This window comes from Anomaloglossus baeobatrachus, chromosome 5 (assembly GCF_048569485.1).
Source record: "Anomaloglossus baeobatrachus isolate aAnoBae1 chromosome 5, aAnoBae1.hap1, whole genome shotgun sequence".
NCBI lineage: Eukaryota > Metazoa > Chordata > Amphibia > Anura > Aromobatidae > Anomaloglossus > Anomaloglossus baeobatrachus.
Genome location: NC_134357.1, coordinates 116,134,364 through 116,160,013, shown reverse-complemented (window position 1 = coordinate 116,160,013; position 25,650 = coordinate 116,134,364). Strand labels below are relative to the sequence as shown.

Here is a 25,650-nt window from a genome sequence, read left to right as displayed (position 1 = left end):
CTGATTGCTCAAACCAAGGGGAAAAAGTTTTCAGAGGGCTGTAGGGGCTCAATACAAATTCCGAGGATTAGCTGGGGACTTCTATCCTCTTGTTTGCTCAATCAGTGACAGTCCAAGGAATCAGATCGTCGCCTGTTGACGCTACTGAACAGGAGCTATAAGATGTCGAACCTCATTTAAAAGCCTAGTTATTTAACTGTGAACAGTTTACAACAGACATACTGTAATTGAATATTAGTCCCCTGCTCCACAGATTCCTAACCACAATGCTCGCCTTATAGACACATAAGTGACAGCTCCTAGGGGGCAGTCATTTTACCACTTATTGAAATGGCATTCTACAGTACCAAGTCAGTGGACAAGTAGAGATTCTAGAAAGTGAAGACCTGCTTGGGACAATTCAAAAAATGTTTTTATAAACCCTATACAAGTCAATGGGGACCTGAACTTCTGTGCTGCAAAATGGCTTTAAAATGGTCGCAGTGAGTGCTAGGGGGCTGCAAAAGGAAGCAAAATGGGGAAAAAAGTAGAAAAATTATACTTACTGTGATTCCCTGAAGATAAGGCAGCAGTCAGACTCTCTTCTGGCCCGCTAATTAAACTACATGAATATTTCTTGCTTCCCCCTCCCACCCTCTGTTCCATCATCTGTGATTGGTTGCAGTCAGACTGCTATACACTTCCTCCACTCTCTGTGTCGACATCTGTGTGTTTGCTTTCAGTCAGTCAGCTGTATTAGTGTAAAAATAAATAATTTAAAAAAAAACCAGTGGGATTCCTCCCTATTTTTGATAATATGCACAAGTAAAACATACAACTACGGGCTGCAACCCCCATTGGTTTGCTTTACCTTGGCTGGTTGTCAAAAATAGAGGGGATCCCTTGCTGTTTTTTTTTTATTATTATTATTTAAATAAATAATTTAAAAAAACGACGCGGGGTTCACACTCATTTTCAATAAACAGCTAACGTAAACCAGACCGCTGGAGGCTAGTATTATTAGAATGGGAAGAGCCATGGTTATTTGTCCCTTCCCAACCTAAAAATAGTAGCCCACAACCGCCCCAGAAGTAGCGCATCCATTAGATGGATGCAAGCTGCCATTTTAGGCTGCAAATGGCCCCATTATCAAGGCCCTTCTTACCCTAATACCAGATCCTTGCTGTCCTCTTTACCTTGGCTAATTATCAAACATGAAATGGGACCCAAAGCTGTTTTTTAAAATTATTTATTTAAATAATTAAAAAAAAAATGGCATTGGATTTCCTGTGTTTTTGATAACTAGACAAGGTAAAGCAGATGGCTCTGTTTTCCCTGCACTTGTTTTCAAAAATAGGGTGGCAGCCCAGGTCTTTTTTATTTATATTTTTCTAGTGGTGCACCGGCCAATCACAGCCATGTCAATATTTCATATGGCTGTGATGGGGTCAGAAGTTACCAAACCGAAAAAGTTTGCTGATTGGCTGCTCTGCAACCTTTCAACAAGCTTTATTCGTATGACAAACCCCAACAGGATCCGGACGTACAGTTAGAAGTCCATGTTGGGGTTCACTCATCCCTAGTTATGAGTATTACACATGCAACAAGAATGTCTCAAGTAGTTAAGAGTGGAAAAGATATAAAAGAGAACTGAAAACCATATTGCCCTGTTGCTAGTAATCACATTTTTATAGTGTCAGTTTGAGCAAAGTGTTTCTTTGTCTGCAGGTTTGAGAAGATGGTCAGTGGAATGTATATGGGAGAACTTGTCAGACTTATCTTGGTGAAAATGGCCAAAGAAGGACTTCTTTTTGAAGGAAGGATCACGCCAGAGCTGCTAACAAGAGGCAAATTTGAAACTAAACATCTATCTGCAATAGAGAAGTAAGTTACTATGTACGTGTACGTGTGTGTGTGTGTGTGTGTGTGTGTGTGTGTGTGTGTGTATGTGTGTGTGTGTGTGTGTGTGTGTGTATGTGTGTGTGTGTGTGTAATATACTAGGTGTTTTATATATATAACACATAGTCATAACAATACTTGTCATAAGGAGTTGAGTATATCATCATTATAACTTTTCTTTTTAGGAGCAAAGAAGGTTTAAGCAAAGCCAAAGATATATTGACCAGATTGGGGGTAGAACCCTCCCATGAAGATTGTATAGCTGTCCAACATGTCTGCACAATTGTTTCCTTCCGCTCAGCCAACCTGATAGCGTCTACACTGGGTGGGATCCTGACTCGTCTTCGGGACAATAAAGGTGTTCCAAGACTGCGCACCACAGTAGGCATTGATGGATCTTTGTACAAGATGCATCCACAGTAAGTGTGTGTGTTGTGACTATTTGATGATTCATCCTTCCCACCCACCAAATACCCGTTCTCGCTTACCTGATGTTCTCGGTATTGGGTATTTGGGATATTCTTTGTGCCTGATTCCTTTGCCACCATTGTAGCAAACAATTACTTTCTAAAAAGACGTTAGAACCTTTTTTTTCCCTTGTTTTCTTAAAAAAAAAATTCAACATTTTTAGGAGATTGAAAAAAGACCCAGGTCACCAATTTTCTAAATAAATATATTTTTAAAGGTGGTATTGACATGAATTTCTCATCCATTCAATCCACACAGGCCAAGAGATCAAACCATAATTGCTATAAATTAAACTATGTGTGATCTTTTTACACCTAGGCCTGCTAGGTAGGTCCTTGATCCAGAGAACTAGTCTGATTGACAAATTTGTAATCAAAGAATGGTTAGTACGCACCAATCACGGTTGAAGTAGATAAAAAAAATCCACTTGATCTGGTATCTTTCTTTTTATTAAAAAAAAATCTTTTTTGCTTAGTTTAAAATATTTTTTAACTGCTGTACATTGCGTTTCAGCATTTACTGCCTTCATCAGGTATATGAAACAAAAATTATTTTTTAATAACAAGAATACTAGATCGAGTGGATTGGTTTCGATCTGTATGAACCAGTCAAGCGTGATTGGCGCATACTGACCATTCTCTGCATATTCTCCTGGCGGAGCCCACTGGAGGACTCCTATTCAGTGGACCGGTTCAGCAGCCTCCGGTTAGGTTGACCTTTCCAATCATTTTATGTCTGTTTATGTCTCTATAAGGTGAGTAGAGTGCATATACCTCAAGCACTCCCAATTGTTAAGGAACTGCTACACCTAGAAAGTGTCATTTCTTTCCTTTTTCCTATAGGAATTAATCCAGTTTTGTGCACATCTGTTATCAGGAAGGAATTTTCACCCTTGTATTGGGCAATTAACATCAGTCTCATGGGGTTTTTGGTTTCCTCTGAGACTTTTTATTGAACCTTAAAACAATGAAACTATGAGGCCATGTTAAATGGTCAATACCTTAGTTCGTTAGTTATTTCCCACTGTGAGTTCATGCCTGTTAAATTGGAATAATGTGTCAAAATGTGTCAAGAAAGTTGGTGAGCTGCAACTCTTTTGTGTTGGATTTGCCATTGGCTATTACGATGAGAACCACTGCCTACTTGGGTCCCTACTTGGATTCTGCACATTGCACTTTTGGAGTAGTCCCTTTCTGCTTTTTGCTCTATATCAGACCTAAGAAAAGTGTGTCCCTCAGGCCACATTCACCCCTCTGGCTGTTCCAGTCCGGTCTGCAATCAAGACAGCCAAAAGACTATGCCCTTTTGCCACCCACATCCTGATGTCACTGCTCTCTGTATCTCTAGGATGCAGATAGCGGTGGTTACATTGGTGGAGGTCAATGCTGACGGCCCCCTCATCCAACAGGCCAATAATCACCGTGTGCCACTGTCGCGGGCGGAGGAGGGGACGCTGCGCTCTCCCACTGCTCGGGTCCGGCTGCCGCTGCTGCTGCGGCCGCTGCTGCTGCTCGGTGGTGGCTCGAGCGGTGGGCCGGATCCCGGGGACTCGAGCGGCGCTCCTCGCCCGTGAGTGAAAAGGGGGGGATGATTGGTTGTGGGGGTTTTGATTATGGATATTGTCTGTGACGCCACCCACGGTTGTGGTGATTTTGGTGACACCACCGCTGCTCTGGACGGGGATCCCGGGAGCGGTGACAGGGAGCAGCTTGGTTGTTAGTCCGCCCCTCCGTGGGTAGGGGGTTGGTTGTCCCGGGGCCCGGTGATGGGGTAGGGATAAATGGCAGGCAGGTTACGGGGCCTGGGGAGGTGCAGGGTCGCGGGGGCAGGAAACCCAGGAGGTCCCCTTCACTAACGATTCGGCAAATTCACGGCGACTCCTAGCCTTGCCGGGGTCCGAAAAGCCCCTGCCAGATGGTGCTGGCTTCTCTTTGTGTACCGGTCCGGTACCGCCGGGCCACCGCCCGTCCACGGTCCTCACGGTAGACTCCAATCGGCCACTCCTGCAGACTGTTACCACCGTCTGCCAACCTTGCTGATCCGTCCGGGCCACACACCCGGACCAACTTCAGGCTGCTTAGCTGTCACTTTTCTCCTTCCACTTTTGCTGTCAAAACTAGACTGACTGGTTTTCCCGCCTCCAGGACTGTGAACTCCTCGGTGGGCGGGACCAACCGCCTGGCCCACCCCCTGGTGTGATCATCAGCCCCTGGAGGAAGGCAACAAGGGTTTTGTGTTCTGGCTTTGGTGTGCCTGCTGGGAGTGTGGGGTGTGTGGGTGTTGTGCTCTGTGGCCCCTGGCTTGTCCAGGGCGCCACACCACTAAGACAGCAGACGTGATTGCGTCACTTCATCGCGTCTGCTGTGTGGAGTGTCAGTGTACTGCAGTTCAGAGCAGAGCGCCAGGGGAATGGGAGGTGAGTATTTGTGTTTTTTTTACGACATGGATCTATATATAAGGGGCTAAATGGGAGCTTATTCTGTGGGGGCTCATATTCTATGTAGGGGACTATGTGATTGCTCATACTGTATATAAACAGGCTATGTGGGGGTTCATACTGTATATAGGGTATGTGGAGGCTCATACAGTATAGAGGGAAGCTATGTGATGGCTCATACTGTATATAGACAGGCTATGTGGAGGATCATATTGTATATAGTGATCTATGTGTGGGCTCATACTGTATATAGGAATACTATGTAAGGGTTCATACTGTACACTGGGGAGTATTTGGGGGCTCATTCTGTATACAGGGGACAATGTGGGGGCTCATACTGTATATAGGAAAGCTATATAAGGGCTCCTACTGTATATAGGAAGGCTATGTGGGTACTCATACTGTATATATAGAGCTATTTGGGGGCTAATACTGTATATAGAGAGGCAATGTTGAGGCTCACACTATATAGAGTGGCTGTGTGGGGGCTCATATTGTATATAGATCAGCTATGTGGGGGCTTATGCTGTATATAGGGAAGCTATGGGAGTCCTCATACATTATATAGTATGGATATTTGGGGGCTCCTACTGTATATTGAGGTTGTGTGTAGACACATACTGTATATGAGGGCTAGGTGTGGGCTCATATTGTAGATAAGGGGGGGTGTTAGCATACTTAATTTTGCTCAATATTAAGTGATACCATTCATGTTAATATAAAGTAATATAAATTAATATATAATAATATTATAATTAGTTTTTATGTTGTAGCCTATTGGTTTGGCCCTTCACAACAGTCATGATCTCTCATGTGACGCCTTAGGAAAATGAATTGCCCACCCCTGTTCTATATCATGTAAAGAAAGTACCTTTTGTCTTAAGAAACCTGATAAATACAGGTAAACTGATATTTTATATTGGTATGTTTTGTGCAGATATGCCAGACGGTTACACAAAACAGTGAGGCGATTGGTCCCTGACTCAGATGTGCGTTTTTTGTTGTCCGAGAGCGGCAGCGGTAAGGGAGCAGCGATGGTGACAGCAGTGGCTTACCGGTTGGCCGAACAGAGGAGACAGATTGATGAGACACTTGAGGAGTTCAACCTCAGTCATGAACAGTTGTTGGAGGCGAAGCGAAGGATGCGGGTCGAGATGGAGAATGGACTGAAGAAGAAGACTCATGAGATTGCAAAAGTGAAAATGTTGCCAACATTTGTTCGCAGTACACCAGACGGCACCGGTAATGATCACTATCTAACTATCACACAGGGAAGGAGCACAATACTTGTTTTATGAACGTGTACCTGTTAACGTTGGGTAATGGACAAGGCCCTAAACCTGAAATTCCATATTTATAATGAAGTTAGTCGTCGAAAATTGACAGAAAAGCATGGTACTTTCTGTTTTACAGTAATACTGCGTATGTGACAATTTGAGGAATATTTTGCATATCCAACCTATGACTATACAATGTTTCCTGTGTCTAAACTTCTGTGTAAATTATGTTCTCCCCTTTAAAGTATCAGATTTTTTTTTTATTATTGAAAAAGAGGTTCTAAAACATGATTCTGTTATTCTGCATGGTGGGAGACCCCATACACATTAGACCCAAACTACTCAAAATTGGCCAACACTGCCGCCATTAATTTAGTCTATATGGGCAGCTAACTCCTCCTACAGAAAGTTAGGTCTTCGTTTTTCATCCACCATGTATCATGTATATTTGTGTATGATAGTGTACTTTATCATATTTCATTTTTAACTTTTCCAGAAAATGGTGATTTTCTAGCTTTGGACCTTGGAGGAACAAACTTTAGAGTGTTACTTGTCAAGATCCGCAGTGGGAAAAGAAGAACAGTGGAAATGCATAATAAAATCTATGCCATTCCTACAGATGTCATGCAAGGGACTGGGGATGAGGTAAGTCAGAAATATAAAAAATATGTTTAGCCTTTGCGTCCAATAGGAACAACTGTGAACTTAAAGGGTTATTCCTACCTCCAAGATCCTATCCCATGATGTAGTAGGTGTAATATTAGCAAATACCTCCAATTAGAAATGTAGTATAGTTCTCCTGAAAAGCTATGTCACTTACCTTATGTGCAGGGTATTGCAGTAGCTCAGGTATCCAAGGTTACGTGCACCCCACAGAGACATTAAATTCTTAGTGGTCGTAGCCATGGATACCTTAGCTGTAATGCCCTGCGCATGAGGTAAGAAACATGGCTAATCAGCAGAACTATACTACATTTCTAATTGGAGGTATTTGATAATATTCTTATTATTAAACCTACTACATATTGAGATAGAATCTTGGAGATGGGAATACCTCTTTAACTATATATGTCAAAGGTGATCTTGCCTTTTCACAATCCTGACAACATTGTCTCCATACTGGGACCTCTAGCAATGAGCTGTAATCTGCAAGAAAACATGGCAGTAAAAGCCAAAATACGCATTAGATGCACGTTGGCCAAACCCATCGATTTTGGCTTACAGTCTCATATGTATGGGGCCGCAACTCTCCCCCAACTGCGGGATGTCCACTATGATCTGTCATCTCCAGATAAATTGAAGTAAATCGGAGTGAAACCTTGTTTGCCTCTCCTGTTATTGCCACCTATACCGGTGATGTCACGGAGGATCCATGCTTCTATGTTTAGGTTTTGAACACTCTTATCATTGTCTTGTTTCAGCTGTTTGATCACATCGTTCACTGCATCTCTGATTTCCTGGATTATATGGGAATTAAAGGCGCACGACTACCTCTTGGTTTCACCTTCTCCTTCCCCTGCAAGCAAACCAGTTTGGATGCTGTGAGTCACCTGGGCGATGACGGGGATGTGGGTTTTGTCAGAAAAGTAATTAATATATTTAGTGAATGGAGTAGTACTGTTTGATTGGCATTGAAGCTAATTTCTTATGAAATAATAGATGATAGGAAAAACATTTGTGTTTTGCAATTTTTCTAGGAATTGGGATATAATCTGACAATAGCTCATGATTAGAGATGAGCGAACCCGAGGTTTGTTGTTTGGTGTTCTTGCCAAACACAGACTTTAGAAAAAAAACAGTTTGTGCGCGTTACATATGAACACCATTCGTGCGAGCATCGCTGTGCTCGGGTACATTCGGTGCTCAGCCCAGTGCGAGCCACTTGCAGTGTTTGATCAGCTCATACTGGTGGAAAGCTTCAAGAGGAACCTAAAGAGGAATCTCAAGACCCACCTCTTCCAACAAGCCTACAACCTACAATAACCCTCAGTCCAGTACACCACTGCGCAACCAGCTCTGTCCTCACCTATTGTACCATCACCCATTCCCTATAGAATGTGAGCCCTCGCGGGCAGGGTCCTCTCTCCTCCTATACCAGTCTTTTTTGTATTGTTAATGATTGTTGTACGTATACCCTCTTTCACTTGTAAAGCACCATGTAATAAATGGCACTATAATAATAAATAATAATAATAATAATACTGGGGGTAACAACAGCATGATCAGATGTAGTGTGCACGAAACAAAAAAATGGGAAAAACCCTCCCTCCCCTGGAAGTGATCTGTTTATGGATGGCTGCATGTGGGCTGAAACCCGAACTGCCCAATTAGTGACTTCCATTGGGATTTGGGTTATGTCCGGGTCCCAAACCGTACTTTATCTATAGTCCGGCTGAACCCACCAAACCGAACTTCCACAGGTCCGCTCATCTCTAGTCATGATACATGCATAGTGTTCTAATTGAGAACCCAAAGGGAGCTGAGTATTTTGTAAAATTGTCTAAATACTATGGTATATAGTGACTAAACACTTGATATATACACTGGCTGGAGTCCTGGCAGATTAGGACATGTACACAGACTTGTGATATAACAATGCATATGTATATACAGGGGATCCTGCTAACATGGACCAAGGGCTTTAAAGCAACGGACTGTGAGGGTGAAGATGTGGTCAATCTGCTAAGGGAAGGAATCAAGAGGAGAGAGGTATGCGTGAAAAAGAAACTTTCCTATACTATGTGTTTCACACCCTCTTATATATAACGGAGAGAGGTACTACTCCGTATATAAAATGGGATTTCAGTTCTCATTAGAGCAGACCTCATTGGGATTGGTAGTGACAGTCACAATCCTGGGCAATTATTAGCCAATTTGAAACCATAAATACATGTTTATAATATGTAGTGAATGTAGATTGTAATCTTTGTAATTATTTTTTTACCACTTCTCTTAGGGTATGTGCACATGACGTCTTTTTCCATCTGATTCCATCTAAAACCCGCCTGAAGGAGAGCTCAGTAAATGTTAATAATAATGAACGAATGCTCTGTAATGTCAAAACGAATTGCTGTGTTTAAGTTCCAACTTTTTTTTTCCACTACTTTTAACTGCTTCAGTCTTCGAAATCTTTGAAGGGGCTAAAAGAAATGATCTGACCATTCTTCAGGTGGCTTCGCTTTATATATCAAATAAAAAATATATTGAAAAGACATTGTGTGCACATACCCTTGTAGGCCGGCTTTTCTCCCATAAACAGCACCTTACTTGTCCTCAGGCTGTTTTTGGTTGTGTAGCTCTGTGCTATTCAAATGAACAAGGCTAAACTACAATGCCCATGACAAAAATAAAGTTATTTCTTAAAAACAAGCACAACACCTTTTATACAGATAAGGTGCTGTTGATATCAGTGCCGGATACTAAATTATGAGCCTCTATTGCTGCATCATTTTTAATTAAAAAAAAAGCAGAGCACATTGCCCTATTTTTTTTTGTAAAATGATGAACATTATTATGGAAACCCAACAGACCCCATCATAGTTAGTAGAATCTGTCGGGCACAGTTTGTGTTTCTCATTTTGGTGACTCTGTCCTCTTCATGAGTTTGTCTTTTACTGTTCCTATAGCAGAAGAGAAAATCAGTATACATAACAATATATATTTACACACACACACACACACACACACACACACACACACACACACACACACACACACACACACATATATATAAATATATATATATATATATATATATACAGTTAGGTCCAGAAATATTTGGACAGTGACACAAGTTTTGTTATTTTAGCTGTTTACAAAAACATGTTCAGAAATACAATTATATATATAATATGGGCTGAAAGTGCACACTCCCAGCTGCAATATGAGAGTTTTCCCATCCAAATCGGATAAAGGGTTTAGGAATCATAGCTCTGCAATCCATAGCCTCCTCTTTTTAAAGGGACCAAAAGTAATTGGACAAGGGACTCTAAGGGCTGCAATTAACTCTGAAGGCGTCTCCTTCGTTAACCTGTAATCAATGAAGTAGTTAAAAGGTCTGGGGTTGATTACAGGTGTGTGGTTTTGCATTTGGAAGCTGTTGCTGTGACCAGACAACATGCGGTCTAAGGAACTCTCAATTGAGGTGAAGCACAACATCCTGAGGCTGAAAAAAAAGAAAAAATCCATCAGAGAGATAGCAGACATGCTTGGAGTAGCAAAATCAACAGTCGGGTACATTCTGAGAAAAAAGGAATTGACTGGTGAGCTTGGGAACTCAAAAAGGCCTGGGCGTCCACGGATGACAACAGTGGTGGATGATCGCCGCATACTTTCTTTGGTGAAGAAGAACCCGTTCACAACATCAACTGAAGTCCAGAACACTCTCAGTGAAGTAGGTGTATCTGTCTCTAAGTCAACAGTAAAGAGAAGACTCCATGAAAGTAAATACAAAGGGTTCACATCTAGATGCAAACCATTCATCAATTCCAAAAATAGACAGGCCAGAGTTAAATTTGCTGAAAAACACCTCATGAAGCCAGCTCAGTTCTGGAAAAGTATTCTATGGACAGATGAGACAAAGATCAACCTGTACCAGAATGATGGGAAGAAAAAGGTTTGGAGAAGAAAGGGAACGGCACATGATCCAAGGCACACCACATCCTCTGTAAAACATGATGGAGGCAACGTGATGGCATGGGCATGCATGGCTTTCAATGGCACTGGATCACTTGTGCTTATTGATGACATAACAGCAGACAAGAGTAGCCGGATGAATTCTGAAGTGTACCGGGATATACTTTCAGCCCAGATTCAGCCAAATGCCGCAAAGTTGATCGGACGGCGCTTCATAGTACAGATGGACAATGACCCCAAGCATACAGCCAAAGCTACCCAGGAGTTCATGAGTGCAAAAAAGTGGAACATTCTGCAATGGCCAAGTCAATCACCAGATCTTAACCCAATTGAGCATGCATTTCACTTGCTCAAATCCAGACTTAAGACGGAAAGACCCACAAACAAGCAAGACCTGAAGGCTGCGGCTGTAAAGGCCTGGCAAAGCATTAAGAAGGAGGAAACCCAGCATTTGGTGATGTCCATGGGTTCCAGACTTAAGGCAGTGATTGCCTCCAAAGGATTCGCAACAAAATATTGAAAATAAAAATATTTTGTTTGGTTTGGTTTATTTGTCCAATTACTTTTGACCTCCTAAAATGTGGAGTGTTTGTAAAGAAATGTGTACAATTCCTACAATTTCTATCAGATATTTTTGTTCAAACCTTCAAATTAAACGTTACAATCTGCACTTGAATTCTGTTGTAGAGGTTTCATTTCAAATCCAATGTGGTGGCATGCAGAGCCCAACTCGCGAAAATTGTGTCACTGTCCAAATATTTCTGGACCTAACTGTATATATATATATACATACATATAGTTTCGTGATTGTGTTCCCTGTCTTCCTCCACCAATTCTACATTTTGTCACTAAGTTATTTATAACCAACAATGTTGTGTACTGAGGAAATCATCCAGCCCTTTTTTAAAAGCTGTTATAGTATCTGCCATTACTACCTCTTGTGGTAGGGCATTCCACAGTCTGACTGCTCTAACTGTAAAGAACCCTTTCCTATTTAGCTGCCGGAATCGCTTTTCTTCCACTCGCAGTGAGTGCCCCCTGGTCCTTAGTATTGTCTTTGGAAGAAATAAGTCATGTGCCAGTCCTTTATATTGACCACACATGTACTTATACATAGAAATGAGATCTCCTCTGAGACGTGTTTTTTCATAGCTGACATATCTAACTTTTTCAACCTGTCATCATATGGGAGGTCTTCCATTCCTTGTAGTAGTCTAGTTAGCCGCCTTTGAACTGACTCTATCTTCTGATTGTCCTTTTTAAAATGTGGAGCCCAAAACTGAATCCCATATTCCAGATGTGGCCTTATACTAGTATGAGACATATCAGTCTATCGTACACACACAATGACTATATTATGGGCGTACATCCCTATGTCAGTTACTCCTTGTATGCTGGTATATTAACAGAGAGTTCCTTGACCAGATGAATTACTTAATAGTAGTGAGCTGATGGGCATCACGGAAAATCAATTCTGGATTAACAATATGTCTCTGTATTTTAAATAGGAATTTGACCTGGATGTAGTTGCCATAGTAAACGACACTGTCGGAACAATGATGACTTGTGCGTATGAAGATCCAAACTGTGAAATTGGTCTCATTGTAGGTAAGTGCACATGCTACACCACTGGCGGACACTGACAGAAGAGGGTCACTGTGCAATAACAATATATGGGCCCTTTGGAGTCCAAGAGTTCATTAAAATATACAATTACACCTGCCTTGGAGATAGAAATGGGCCCCCTAACCTCTTGGCCCCCTGTGCACCAATGATATGTCCACCCCTGTGCTACACATCATCCACCCAACAATCATATTTGCTGATTTTTATGGTTATATTAGCTTCCCCATTGCAGAATTAGATAATAATAGCCCCTGAACAGATGATGATGGAGATAGGCATCCGGCATATCTGAATACAGGAGCACTTAGCAGAGAAGAGAGGAATAGCTATCGGCAAATAATCAGCCGAACCATCGTTTGTCCGACAGCCATCTAATGTGTATGGGGGTCTTTAGACTAAACAGTCTTAAAATAGGTCAAAGTGGCTCATGCTGTTTGAGAAATGTGGGGCATTTTAAGATGTGTATTATTTGTCTTTTTTTTTCCCTGTAATGTGTGTCACAATTTTGACAGGCTTTTTTTTTTTGCACGTGGTGTCACAAATTAAGCCACACCCTTTTCCACATTAAACCACACCTCTTAACAGTGATGTCGCGCACCCTAGTCGGACAAATCATAAAAAGTTTCCAAAGCATATCATAAACAGGCTGCAAGTCATGAAAGCAGTTTTTTCGTCACAAATTAGGTGAACATTGTGGCGAACTTAGCATGTATGTTATGCCTCAATGTATCAATAATATTATCTAGCTGCATTTTACTATATTGTCTATATATCTGGATGTATCCTGCATAACCAGCATGTCTTCTTATGTGGCAGGAACCGGCAGTAACGCATGCTACATGGAAGAAACAAAGAACATAGAAATGGTAGATGGAGATGCAGGGAGAATGTGCGTCAACATGGAATGGGGAGCATTTGGAGACAATGGATGTTTGGATGATATCCGAACAATATATGACAAAGCAGTTGATGAACTGTCTCTGAATTCAGGAAAACAAAGGTATATAGCCGAGACATCAGACATGATGACGTACACAAGGTTGTGTTTATTGGCACCTGACTCGCTGTTTTGTGCTTTCTAGATACGAGAAAATGATTAGTGGCATGTACTTAGGAGAAATTGTAAGAAACATTCTAATTGATTTTACGAAGCGAGGATTTCTATTCCGTGGCCAAATTTCTGAGGCTTTGAAAACTAGGGGTATCTTCGAAACCAAATTCCTTTCACAAATTGAGAGGTAGGTAATGAGGATGTGCAAATATGTGCAATTGAAAGTTTGCTTCTTTTCTGTCCAAATATATGAGAGGTCACTATCACATCTTCCATTTTCTGTCACTATTTCTTTACCAGTCTAATTTACCATTATCTGCTAGGCTAGATTCGCACAGGACATAACTAAAGGCGTATTCATAGACCTGTGTGAAATGTTCGAGTACTGTCCAATTTTTTTATCCATAGAGTGCCACAGATCCATTTACACAATTGTGATAATCCCAGATTTCAGAATTAGAATAAGATCCTTGAAACTCAGAGCATGATGTTCTTGAGGATGGATCAGAATAGGACACACTCAGTGGGTCTGTGTACTGTCTGATAAAAAAATGGAAAATCAGGCAGCACACATATTTGCATGGATGTGTGAATGCAAGTAAAGACCGCTTTACACACAACGATCTCGTTAGCGATGTGATACGCCCAGATCGTTGCTACGATTTGCCGAGATTGCTCATAGGTCGTTTTGTTGCGGTCACACGTACACATCTCACAAATGACGCTACATCGTTCAGCGATATCTTGTTTGACCAAGGCGGTCGTGTGGACACCGTCACACAGCATTCCTCCCAACGCTTCTGGCAATGACAAAGGCGTATAATTGTCCATAGCATACACCCTGGCGTGACACCAATTAGAGCGGAGGAGGCGTGGAGCATTGCTCGGAACGACACGCCCACGTCGCTGATGACGGATGCACTAACGATGTTGTTCATCGTTGGCAGGGTGTCAAACGTAGCAATATGTCTGGTGCATTCGAAACGATGAACAATATTTTGAAAATGAACGACGTGTCAACGATCAACGATTTTCGCAATTTTTACGATCGTTCGGAGTCGCTTGTAGGTGTCACACGCAACGACGTCGCTAACAACGATGTAAGTGTGTCACGAAAACCGTGACCCCAACGACATATCGTCAGATAAATCATAGCATGTAAAGTGGCCTTAAGTGATGCATCATTACAGGGTTGAGTGGTCACAAGCATGCCACAACTCAAAAAATTAAATATATGTATAAAGAATAATAAAAAAAATATTTTCAAGGTTGACATTAAAGGTAGTCTGTCAGTAGGATTTCACCTGCCAAACTATTTATATGTGAATGTGGCTCTTTCAAAGACAATTATAGCAATAGTTTTACATGGCCAGTTCCGTTTCTTCATTACTGAGGAGTCAGTGTACAAATATGCAAAAAAAGCTTATCTGAAAGCTCTGACGCCTCAAATGAGGTTGTAGATCTGAAGCCTCTGTCACTCCAGCTCTATTTTCCGTACAGTGCCCCTTCCTCTTGCTTACCTGAAGGCTTCTTTGCCTGAAGTTACATAGCATAAAATCAGTAAAGCAAGAAGAGACAACACTGGGCGTAGAATAGAGCTGGAGTGACAGAGGCTTCAGATCTAGAGCCTCATTTAAATACTAATTCATAAGCTGAGTTCACAGGAACGGAGTAACAAAGCTACATGCAGATATAAATAATTTGGGGGATGATATCCTGCTGACAGATTCCCTCTAAAGGGAAGCTGTCAATTGATTCATGCTGCCCAAATCACAGGCTGCATGAATCTGTGCTTGGCTGTATAATTGCAGCCAGGTATGTTTTTCTCTGAAATGTTGAGTGAGAGATGTGATTAGTTTGGCACCGTATCGGCTTCTCCCAGCTCCACCTCAATTAATTGACAAGTCTCTCCTGATGTACACACATGGAAGAAACCTGTCAATCACCTAGGACAGTGCAGGAAGACTAGTCTCATCTCTGCCTATGATCCCCAGCTGGATCGTTAAACTACACTGTGTGCAGACTTATTAGGCAAATGAGTATTTAGATCACATGATACTTTTTATACCTGTTGTCCTTCTCCAAGCTGTATAGGCTTGAAAGCCAACTACCAATTAAGTAAATCAGGTGATGTGCATCTCTGTAATGAGGAGGGGTGCGGTGTAATGACATCAACACCCTATATAAGGGGTGGATACTTATTAGGCAACTTCCTTTCTTTTGGCAAAATGGGTCAGAAAAGAGATTTGACAGGCTCTGAAAAGTCCAAAATTGTGAGATGCCTTGCAGAGGAATGCAGCAGTTTTGAGATTGCCAAACTTTTGAAGCGTGATCACCGAACAATCAAGCATTTCATGGCAAACAGCCAACAGGATCGCAAGAAGCGTGTTGGGCAAAAAAGGCGCAAAATAACTGCCCATGAATTGAGGAAAATCAAGCGTGAAGCTGCCAAGATATCATTTGCCACCAGTTTGGCCATATTTCGGAGCTGCAACGTTACTGGAGTATCAAAAAGCACAAGGGGTGCCATACTCAGGGACATGGCCAAGGTAAGGAAGACTGAAAAACGACCACCTTTGAACAAGAAACATAAGATAAAACGTCAAGACTGGGCCAAGAAATATCTTAAGACTGATTTTTCAAAGTTTTTATGGACTGATGAAATGAGAGTGACTCTTGATGGTCCAGATGGATGGGCCAGAGGCTGGATCAGTAAAGGGCAGAGAGCTCCACTCCGACTCAAAGGCCAGCAAGGTGGAGGTGGAGTACTGGTATGGGCTGGAATCATCAAAGATGAACTTGTGGGACCTTTTCGGGTTGAGGATGGAGTGAAGCTCAACTCCCAGACCTACTGCCAGCTTCTGGAAGACAACTTCTTCAAGCAGTGGTACAGGAAGAAGTCGGTATCGTTCAAAAAAAAAGCAACATGATTTACATACAGGACAATGCTCCATCACATGCATCCAACTACACCACAGCGTGGCTGGCCAGTAAAGGTCTAAAAGATGAAAAAATAATGACATGGCCCCCTTGTTCACCTGATCTGAACCCCATAGAGAACCTGTGGTCCCTCATAAAATATAAGATCTACAGGGAGGGAAAACAGTACACCTCTCGAAACAGTGTCTGGGAGGCTGTGGTGGCTGCTGCATGCAATGTTGAAACAGATCAACCAACTGACAGAATCTATGGATGGTAGGCTGCTGAGTGTCATCATAAAGAAAGGTGGCTATATTGGTCACTAATCTTTTGGGTTCTGTTTTTGCATGTCAGAAATGTTTATTTGTAAATTTTGTGCAGTTATATTGGTTTACCAACAAGTGAGATGGGAATATATTTGGTTTTTATTAAGTTACCTAATAATTCTGCACAGTAATAGTTACCTGCACAAACAGATATCCTCCTAAGATAACCAAATCTAAAAAAAACCCACTCCAACTTCCAAAAATATTAAGCTTTGGGTTGATTGAGAATATAGTTGTTGATCAATAATAAAAAAAATCCGCTAAAATACAACTTGCCTAATAATTCTGCACGCGATGTATGTTTTCTCTAGAATCATACCTAGCTGTAATGGTACAGCAGCCCTGGTTTTGGCAGTGTGAATGAAGTGACAGATTCAAATAACCGAAGAGAAAAAACACATTTTCTGGTATACATAGTAGATGATGAATAGTGAAATCTGTGATACTAAGAAGATGTTAAAACTATGGTATTTCTTTTCGTACAGTGATAGGTTAGCATTGCTGCAAGTACGGTCGATCCTTCAGCAGCTGGGTCTCAACAGCACATGTGATGACAGTATAATCGTCAAAGAAGTCTGTGGCGTTGTATCAAGAAGAGCAGCGCAGTTGTGCGGTGCTGGAATGGCAGCGGTAGTGGATAAGATACGGGAAAACAGAGGCCTGGACCACTTGGAGGTCACAGTTGGTGTTGATGGAACTCTGTATAAATTACATCCACAGTAAGTCAAGACATTTTTATGTGTTGTAGATTTTCATTTTCATGTATCCAAACATTTCTTTATAGTGTATGTAGGTGTCAAATGTTCTCATCATACATCTAAACAGTTACAAAAAAGGGGGGTTGCGGGATTTGGAAAAATGCAAACAAACGCCTGTAGGGTGAGGGTTAAGGTCTCCAACATATCCTGTAAAATTGTCACATAGATGATAAACAGTCTTTTAGACTCTGACTAAATAACTAAAGGAAATGTCATTATGAAAAACTTCCTAAATACATGTACAGTAATTAGCAAATCACAATCATTTTGTTTAGAATGGTAATCTCTATAGAATACAGTAGCAGTCACCTTGCTACACTTACACAAACCTGTCCTAGAATATTAGCACAGCTGTCTGAGAACGTGCAGTAGGAAGCTCCTCTGCTGTGACCTGGAGATACTTATATTGTTCAGAAAGACAGGGAGGACAGCAGTGTGAGCAGCCTCTTCTTATCTCAGCACTCCTGGTATCTCCAGTATTAGATCAGATAGGGAAGGAGGACATAAGTGTGAGCAGCCTCTTCTTACCACAGCACCTCTGGTACCTCCAGTACTAGGTCAGATATGCAGAGTGGACAGCAGTGTAAGCAGCCTCTTCTTACCTCAGCACTTCTGGTTTCTGCAGTATTATGTCAGATAGGCAGGGTGAACAGCAGTGTGAGCAGCCTCTTCTTATCCCAGCACTCATGGTATCTCCAGTATTGGGTCAGATAGGCAGGGGGACAGCAGTGTGAACAGCCTCTTATACCTCAGCATCTCTGGTATCTCCAATATTAGGTCAGAATAGTAGGATGGACAGCAGTGTGAGCAGCCTCTTCTTACCTCAGCACTTCTGGTTTCTCCAGTATTATGTCAGATAAGCAGGGTGGACAGCAGTGTGAGCAGCCTCTTCTTATCCCAGTATCTCTGGTATCTCCAATATTAGGTCAGAATAGCAGGCTGGACAGAAGTGTGAGCAGCCTCTTCTTACCACAGCACCTCTGGTACCTCCAGTACTATGTCAGATAAGCAGGGTGGACAGCAGTGTGAGCAGCCTCTTCTTATCCCAGTATCTCTGGTATCTCCAATATTAGGTCAGAATAGCAGGCTGGACAGCAGTGTGAGCAGCCTCTTCTTACCTCAACACCTCTGGTATATCCAGTAGTATTAATAGAGCACATCTTCCTGCATATGAAGGAGGATGGAGCTTCCTTCTGCAGCTGCTCACAGACTCCTGAGCTAACATTCTACGACAGATTTCTCTGAAACATGGTGGTATTTATTTTAATTCTACAGTGATTACCTCCCTAGGCAAAACATTTGTGATTTGCTAATTAATTGTATATACAAATTTATTTATAATTATATTTCCTTTAAGTATTTAGCTTTTTCTACTTCCAGAGAACCCTTTAAGAAGAAACTTCATTACATTTTTTCATCTACAATATGTCTTAATTATACATATACAGTATGTAATGATGTGAAAGTGTAGCAAAATACTTACTAACTTCACTGGCAGCCCCAGTTTCCAGCACTGCTTTGGACCCACATGCAGCTTTGCCGCCTCACAGAGCGTCTAATGTGCAGAGCGATTCTGCTTTTCCAGTATAAGTTTGACATTTGGGGTGAGGCTCTATAGACTTAAGGGGGCTTTACACGCTACGATATAGTTAATGTTTTATCGTTGGGTCACGTCGTTAGTGACGCACATCCGGCGTCATTAACGATATCGCAGCGTGTGATACTTACCAGCGACCTTAAGCGACCTCAAAAATGGTGAAAATCGTTCACCATGGAGAGGTCGTCCCAAAACCAAAAATCGGTAATGGTTGATTATCGATGTGGTTCGTCGCTCCTGCGGCAGCACACATCGCTATGTGTGACACCGCAGGAGCGAGGAACGTCTCCTTACCTGCCTCCCGGCCGCTATGCGGAAGGAAGAAGGTGGGCGGAATGTTACGTCCCGCTCATCTCCGCCCCTCCGCTTTGATTGGCCGTCCGCTTAGTGACGTCGCGGTGACGTCGCTGTGATGCCGAACGTCCCTCCCCCTTGAAGGAGGGATTGTTCGGCAGTCACAGCGACGACGACGACCAGGTAAGTGCGTGTGACGCTGCCGTAGTGATAATGTTCGCTGCTGCAGTGATCACACGATATCGCATCCACGATGGGGGCGGGTGCTTACATGCTCGATATCGCTAGCAATTGCTAGCGATGTCGTAGCGTGTAAAGCCCGCTTTACACTCGGAAAGTGACTTTTGGTGCCTATGGGAGCCAACTAGTCTGATTTCAAGTTATGTGGAGTGGAAGAGGAACCGAGAGCCACTGGAAACCTGGGATGATGGTGATCGTAAAGTATTTTAGTAGATTTACACACCATTACATAAATAATTAGGAAGGTTTAAAGGATAAATATGTTAATGAAACTTGTTTGTCAATTAAAGAAAAACATACATTTGCTAAAAAGAGGCTTATTCTGTACTATAGGCTTATAGGCTCTCAACATGAGATTGGAGGGGTCTGACTTCTACCGCACCTGTCATACAGCCAAAAGAAGGGGGTCCTTTCATTGTTTAATCAGTACATACCTGTTTGTAGAGGCTATACATGGTATTGTTCTTGAATGGAACTGATTGTCAGAGAGCTGCAATACTAAAAATATCTACAGTGCCTACAAGTAGTCTTCAACCCCCTGCAGATTTAGCAGGTTTGATAAGATGCAAATAAGTTAGAGCCTGCAAACTTCAAACAAGAGCAGGATTTATTAACAGATGCATAAATCTTACAAACCAACAAGTTATGTTGCTCAGTTAAATTTTAATAAATTTTCAACATAAAAGTGTGGGTCAATTATTATTCAACCCCTAGGTTTAATATTTTGTGGAATAACCCTTGTTTGCAATTACAGCTAATAATCGTCTTTTATAAGACCTGATCAGGCCGGCACAGGTCTCTGGAGTTATCTTGGCCCACTCTTCCATGCAGATCTTCTCCAAGTTATCTAGGTTCTTTGGGTGTCTCATGTGGACTTTAATCTTGAGCTCCTTCCACAAGTTTTCAATTGGGTTAAGGTCAGGAGACTGACTAGGCCACTGCAACACCTTGATTTTTTCCCTCTTGAACCAGGCCTTGGTTTTCTTGGCTGTGTGCTTTGGGTCATTGTCTTGTTGGAAGATGAAATGATGACCCATCTTAAGATCCTTGATGGAGGAGCGGAGGTTCTTGGCCAAAATCTCCAGGTAGGCCGTGCTATCCATCTTCCCATGGATGCGGACCAGATGGCCAGGCCCCTTGGCTGAGAAACAGCCCCACAGCATGATGCTGCCACCACCATGCTTGACTGTAGGGATGGTATTCTTGGGGTCGTATGCAGTGCCATCCAGTCTCCAAACGTCACGTGTGTGGTTGGCACCAAAGATCTCGATCTTGGTCTCATCAGACCAGAGAACCTTGAACCAGTCTGTCTCAGAGTCCTCCAAGTGATCATGAGCAAACTGTAGACGAGCCTTGACATGACGCTTTGAAAGTAAAGGTACCTTACGGGCTCATCTGGAACGGAGACCATTGCGGTGGAGTACGTTACTTATGGTATTGACTGAAACCAATGTCCCCACTGCCATGAGATCTTCCCGGAGCTCCTTCCTTGTTGTCCTTGGGTTAGCCTTGACTCTTCGGACAAGCCTGGCCTCGGTACGGGTGGAAACTTTCAAAGGCTGTCCAGGCCGTGGAAGGCTAACAGTAGTTCCATAAGCCTTCCACTTCCGGATGATGCTCCCAACAGTGGAGACAGGTAGGCCCAACTCCTTGGAAAGGGTTTTGTACCCTTTTCCAGCCTTGTGACCCTCCACGATCTTGTCTCTGATGGCCTTGGAATGCTCCTTTGTCTTTCCCATGTTGACCAAGTATGAGTGCTGTTCACAAGTTTGGGGAGGGTCTTAATTAGTCAGAAAAGGCTGGAAAAAGAGATAATTAATCCAAACATGTAAAGCTCATTGTTCTTTGTGCCTGAAATACTTCTTAATACTTTAGGGGAACCAAACAGAATTCTGGTGGTTTGAGGGGTTGAATAATAAATGACCCTCTGAATAAACTTTTCACAATTTAAAAAAAAAGAAATAACATTCTTTTTTGCTGCAGTGCATTTCACACTTCCAGGCTGATCTACAGTCCAATTGTCACAATGCCAAGTTAATTCCGAATGTGTAAACCTGCTAAATCTGCAGGGGGTTGAATACTACTTGTAGGCACTATAGCTGTGGATAGAAAATAATGAAGGGGCATCTTCTCGAGCACCGAATCCTCTTCAGTTATATGAATGGCTATGGTTTCATGAGTCTGACCCCATTCTGATATTGATGAACTTTCTAAGGATAGACGATCAATACTGCAGGCACGAGAAATCCCTTTAATCTATCCTCTATATCAGGATTACATCTAGTCCACTGTAATTAAACAGCTGACAGAATTACAGTTGTCACAGTCACGCTGTAAGAGAGCTCTCTATATCTGATGTAGGAAAGTAAAAGCATCCTCATTTATAAAGAAATATGCAAAATGGCCAAATGTCCAGTAGATTACACAATATCTGCTAAACCTTTCAGATCAACTCCAAATGTTTAATATAGTCCTGTGTTGTCAAGAATCTTTAAAGGTAATTTGTCAGAGGGTTTTTTCTTATGTAATCTGCGAGCACTATGATATAGTGGAAGGGATCCTAATTCCAGTGGTGTCACTTATTTGGCTATGTTTTGCTATTTCAATATAATCATTGTTTTATCAGAAGGAGATTATCATTACCGGACTAGCTGCCTCATGTCTTGTAGTCCAACCATGCTCCCAGCACGGATTAGCAGCTCTCTGTCACTATATAATGTACACAAAAAGTTGCCAATCATTGGTGTGGGCAGGTTTATGCAAAGCTCAACATTCTGAGCTCTACTACATTGGTAGCAAAGAAAACTGTGATTCTATCTCCACTGCTGAACCCAGTAAACTAAGTGGTACAACACTGGAATCAAGATCTCTGTCCCTATATCATGCTGCTATCAGATTGCATAGCAAAACCCTGCTGATAGTTTCCATTTAAAGGGACCCTTTCATGTAAGAAATGTTATCAGATCAGCAGGCAGAATTGGATAGATCTGGAAGAGCTGAATAGATGGATATTAATTTTTGTGAGAAAAGTTAAGACTTGTACTTTATTCAATGAAATATCTGGTGTTTGTATATAGCGGATGAAATAAGTATTGAACACAACACCAAAAGGGAGTCAGCGCTGCGGCCGCTCACTTCCTCTTGATGTTCTATTCATCTGAATGTGGGGACAGTGAAGACGGTGGTGATCGGGTGCAGGGCGGCGTGACGTAACAAGCTCACATAAGCCCCGGGAACGCAAGTGCAGACACCGCTGGAGCATCTCAGGCACCGGAGGGGAGTATAGGTGTTGTTATTTTAAAATGGGCATACATGGTGATTGAGACGGGTTTGTCCGTGTAGTGGATAATCCCTTTAAAGGGAACATGTCACCAGGTTTTTCCCTTATGAGCTGCGGCATCCACCAGTGAGCCCTTATATACAGCATTCTATAATACTGTATATAAGGGCCCATGCCGCTGTGTATAAAGTAAAAAAACACCTTGATTATACTCACCTAGGGGGTGGTCTGGTCCGATGGGTGTCACTGCTCTTGGTCCGGCGCCTCCTCCATCTTGTCCTCCTTCTTCTGAGACCCGTGTGGATGACGTATCTTACAATGAGGTCCTGCACAGGTGCACTTTGATGTGCCCTGCTGAGGGCAGATCAAAGTATTGTAGTGCACATGCACGGGGGGTCTTTGACCATTCCTCGTGGCTGTGCATTGCAGTGCTTTGATCTGCCCTCAGCAGGGCACAACAAAGTGAGCCTGCACAGGACTGCAATGCCACATGGGTCTGGGAAGAAGGAGGACGAAGATCGTAGCAGAGAGGAGGTGCTGGACCCAAGATCAACGACACACATCAGACCAAACCGCTCCCTAGGTGAGTAATATAAAGGTCTTTTTTACGTTATACATGTAGCAATATGTATATGCTGTATGTCCGGTAGGGGCCTCTAGGGGTCTCTCTTCATGTATGTGTTTACAAGCAAGTGGGAAATTGCTGGTACTGCAGACAGAGTGCAGGCAGCAGAGAGATACGTTATGGCTGACAATACCACCTAATAAATAGCCTGAAGATCTCCACTGAGTGTGATTACTGAGAGACACAACAACAGAACAATACACAGGGGCCTGGGCTCTTAAGGCCCCTTTACACACAGACTTTCAGCGATCCCACCAGCGATCCCAACCTGGCCGGGATCGCTACAAAGTCTCTGGTGAGTCGCTGGTGAGCTGTCAAACAGGCAAACCTGGAAAACGACGTAACAGCGATACGGACCTGCACAACGACCTAGCTAGTCATTGGGGACGTTGTAAAGCAGATTTTTGAAAGGGAAGTCGCTAACGAAGTCGCTGTAAAGTCCCCTTTACACACAGACTTTCTAGCGATCATGCTGCACAGCGGGAAACAAAGGATCAAAGAATGGTCCTGAGAGATGTGTAGTGATCAGCAACCTCACAGCAGGGGCCAGGTCGCTGATGTGTTTCACACACTGCAATGTCGCTGGGGAGGTCGCTATTACGTCACAAAACCGGTGACGTTACAGCGATGTCGTTTGCAATGTTGCAGTGTGTAAAGGGGCCTTTATATACAGTATTCTGGAATGCTGTATATAAGAGCTCATTGATGATGGCCGCAGCTCATAAGGGAAAAACCTGGTCCCTTATATTAAGAGATCTCGGGGATAAACCTTGACCTTGTAGCTGGAAACTTTGTATTGCATTGTATCCCTCCTCACCATGATTGTGTTAGTGGCTTTGATGTTATGTAAATGAAGTAGATAATAAATATTTTCCTTCTTTGCAGCTTCTCCAGGATCATGCACCAGACTGTAGTAGATCTTGCTCCAAAGTGCAAGGTGTCCTTCCTCCTCTCAGAAGACGGTAGTGGGAAGGGGGCAGCTCTGATCACGGCTGTTGGATGTAGACTTCGTGAGGCTGAACAGAATTAAAGATCGGATCATCGTGCTTGTGTTTTCCTGCCTTCCCAGCACTTTCATTTCAAGAAGTAACTGTAACAAGGATGGAACCTTCCAGCTCTACTGTTTATAGAAATGTAACCATGGGGAAATAGGAGACCACCATAGGAAGAGTATTGACTAACACTGGCTGTTACTGGACTCCTGTCTGCTTCACTCCTCACCTAACATAACCTATGTTTAAGCCATTTATGTCTGTGTATAATTTATTCTTTTATTTTGTACTTTATTTATCAGTTTGTTGGAATTTCCTTAGTTTCCCAAATCATTTCAGCCTCTAAAACTGGATCTCATCAGCCATGCGTGAACGCGTGGTGGTAAGGGAGTTAGGTTATTCCATTCTGTACTACCAGCGGTGGCATTATACACATAGATATAGTCCTGGGCACAAAGGGCAGTCTGAGAGTCAGTAGCATCTATCCGATGGCACAGGAGGCACTGGGTACATCCAGTGAGTGGCATTTCTCATTGCTTGTATGGATAGTGTTGTGTTATTAGTATGTATCAATTCCACATGTATGCTTTGTTCAATTTGTCAGGCAAAGTCAACCTGTTCATGGGACGGCACTTTTGTAAGCTGCTATACTTAATGGCCCCCAACATCTGAGAGGTTGTATACTTTTCTATGAATATTTTGTTGCACTGTGATTGGATGTGTTAAGGTGTGAATTTCTGTTTTTAAAGTCTGTGTTACAAAAAAAATGCCTGACAGATTCCGTTTAGGTCAGAAAACCATATTATTCCACATTAGAGTCACAAATTGTATTTAGCCACTCAATAAAGTTTTCCAATGTGCGTCTTGTGGCCAAGAGTGGTGATTGTACTTATGTATGGTAACTCCGTTATACCAAACTAGGGTGTATCAGCCAGCCCCAAAATCTGAAAACCAAAATAAAACATGACTGTCAGTAGTTTGTGAAAAAAAAGGTAAATAACACGAAAATCGTGGAGAAAAAGATTATTGTTAAATACAGTCATATGAAAAAGTTTGGGCACCCCTATTAATGTTAACCTTTTTTTCTTTATAACAATTTGGGGTTTTGCAACAGCTATTTCAGTTTCATATATCTAATAACTGATGGACTCAGTAATATTTCTGGATTGAAATGAGGTTTATTGTACTAACAGAAAATGTGCAATCCGCATTTAAACAAAATTTGACCGGTGCAAAAGTATGGGCA

The 25,650-nt window shown here is 42.3% G+C and overlaps 1 protein-coding gene across 1 annotated transcript in view; it reads left to right on the top strand.

The window, feature by feature from the left end:
- The window catches only part of LOC142310941 (hexokinase-1), a 120,043-nt gene extending 94,779 nt beyond the window's left edge, over positions 1-25,264 (top strand). The window contains exons 8-18 of the mRNA XM_075348793.1: positions 1,708-1,863; positions 2,065-2,298; positions 5,722-6,026; positions 6,558-6,706; positions 7,483-7,602; positions 8,675-8,770; positions 12,205-12,304; positions 13,139-13,322; positions 13,405-13,560; positions 17,104-17,337; positions 24,298-25,264. Of these exons, the coding sequence (XP_075204908.1) occupies positions 1,708-1,863; positions 2,065-2,298; positions 5,722-6,026; positions 6,558-6,706; positions 7,483-7,602; positions 8,675-8,770; positions 12,205-12,304; positions 13,139-13,322; positions 13,405-13,560; positions 17,104-17,337; positions 24,298-24,442 (1,879 nt within the window). The 3' untranslated portion in view covers positions 24,443-25,264. The remainder of the gene's footprint in view (positions 1-1,707; positions 1,864-2,064; positions 2,299-5,721; positions 6,027-6,557; positions 6,707-7,482; positions 7,603-8,674; positions 8,771-12,204; positions 12,305-13,138; positions 13,323-13,404; positions 13,561-17,103; positions 17,338-24,297) is intronic.
- Positions 25,265-25,650: the final 386 nt, after the last annotated feature.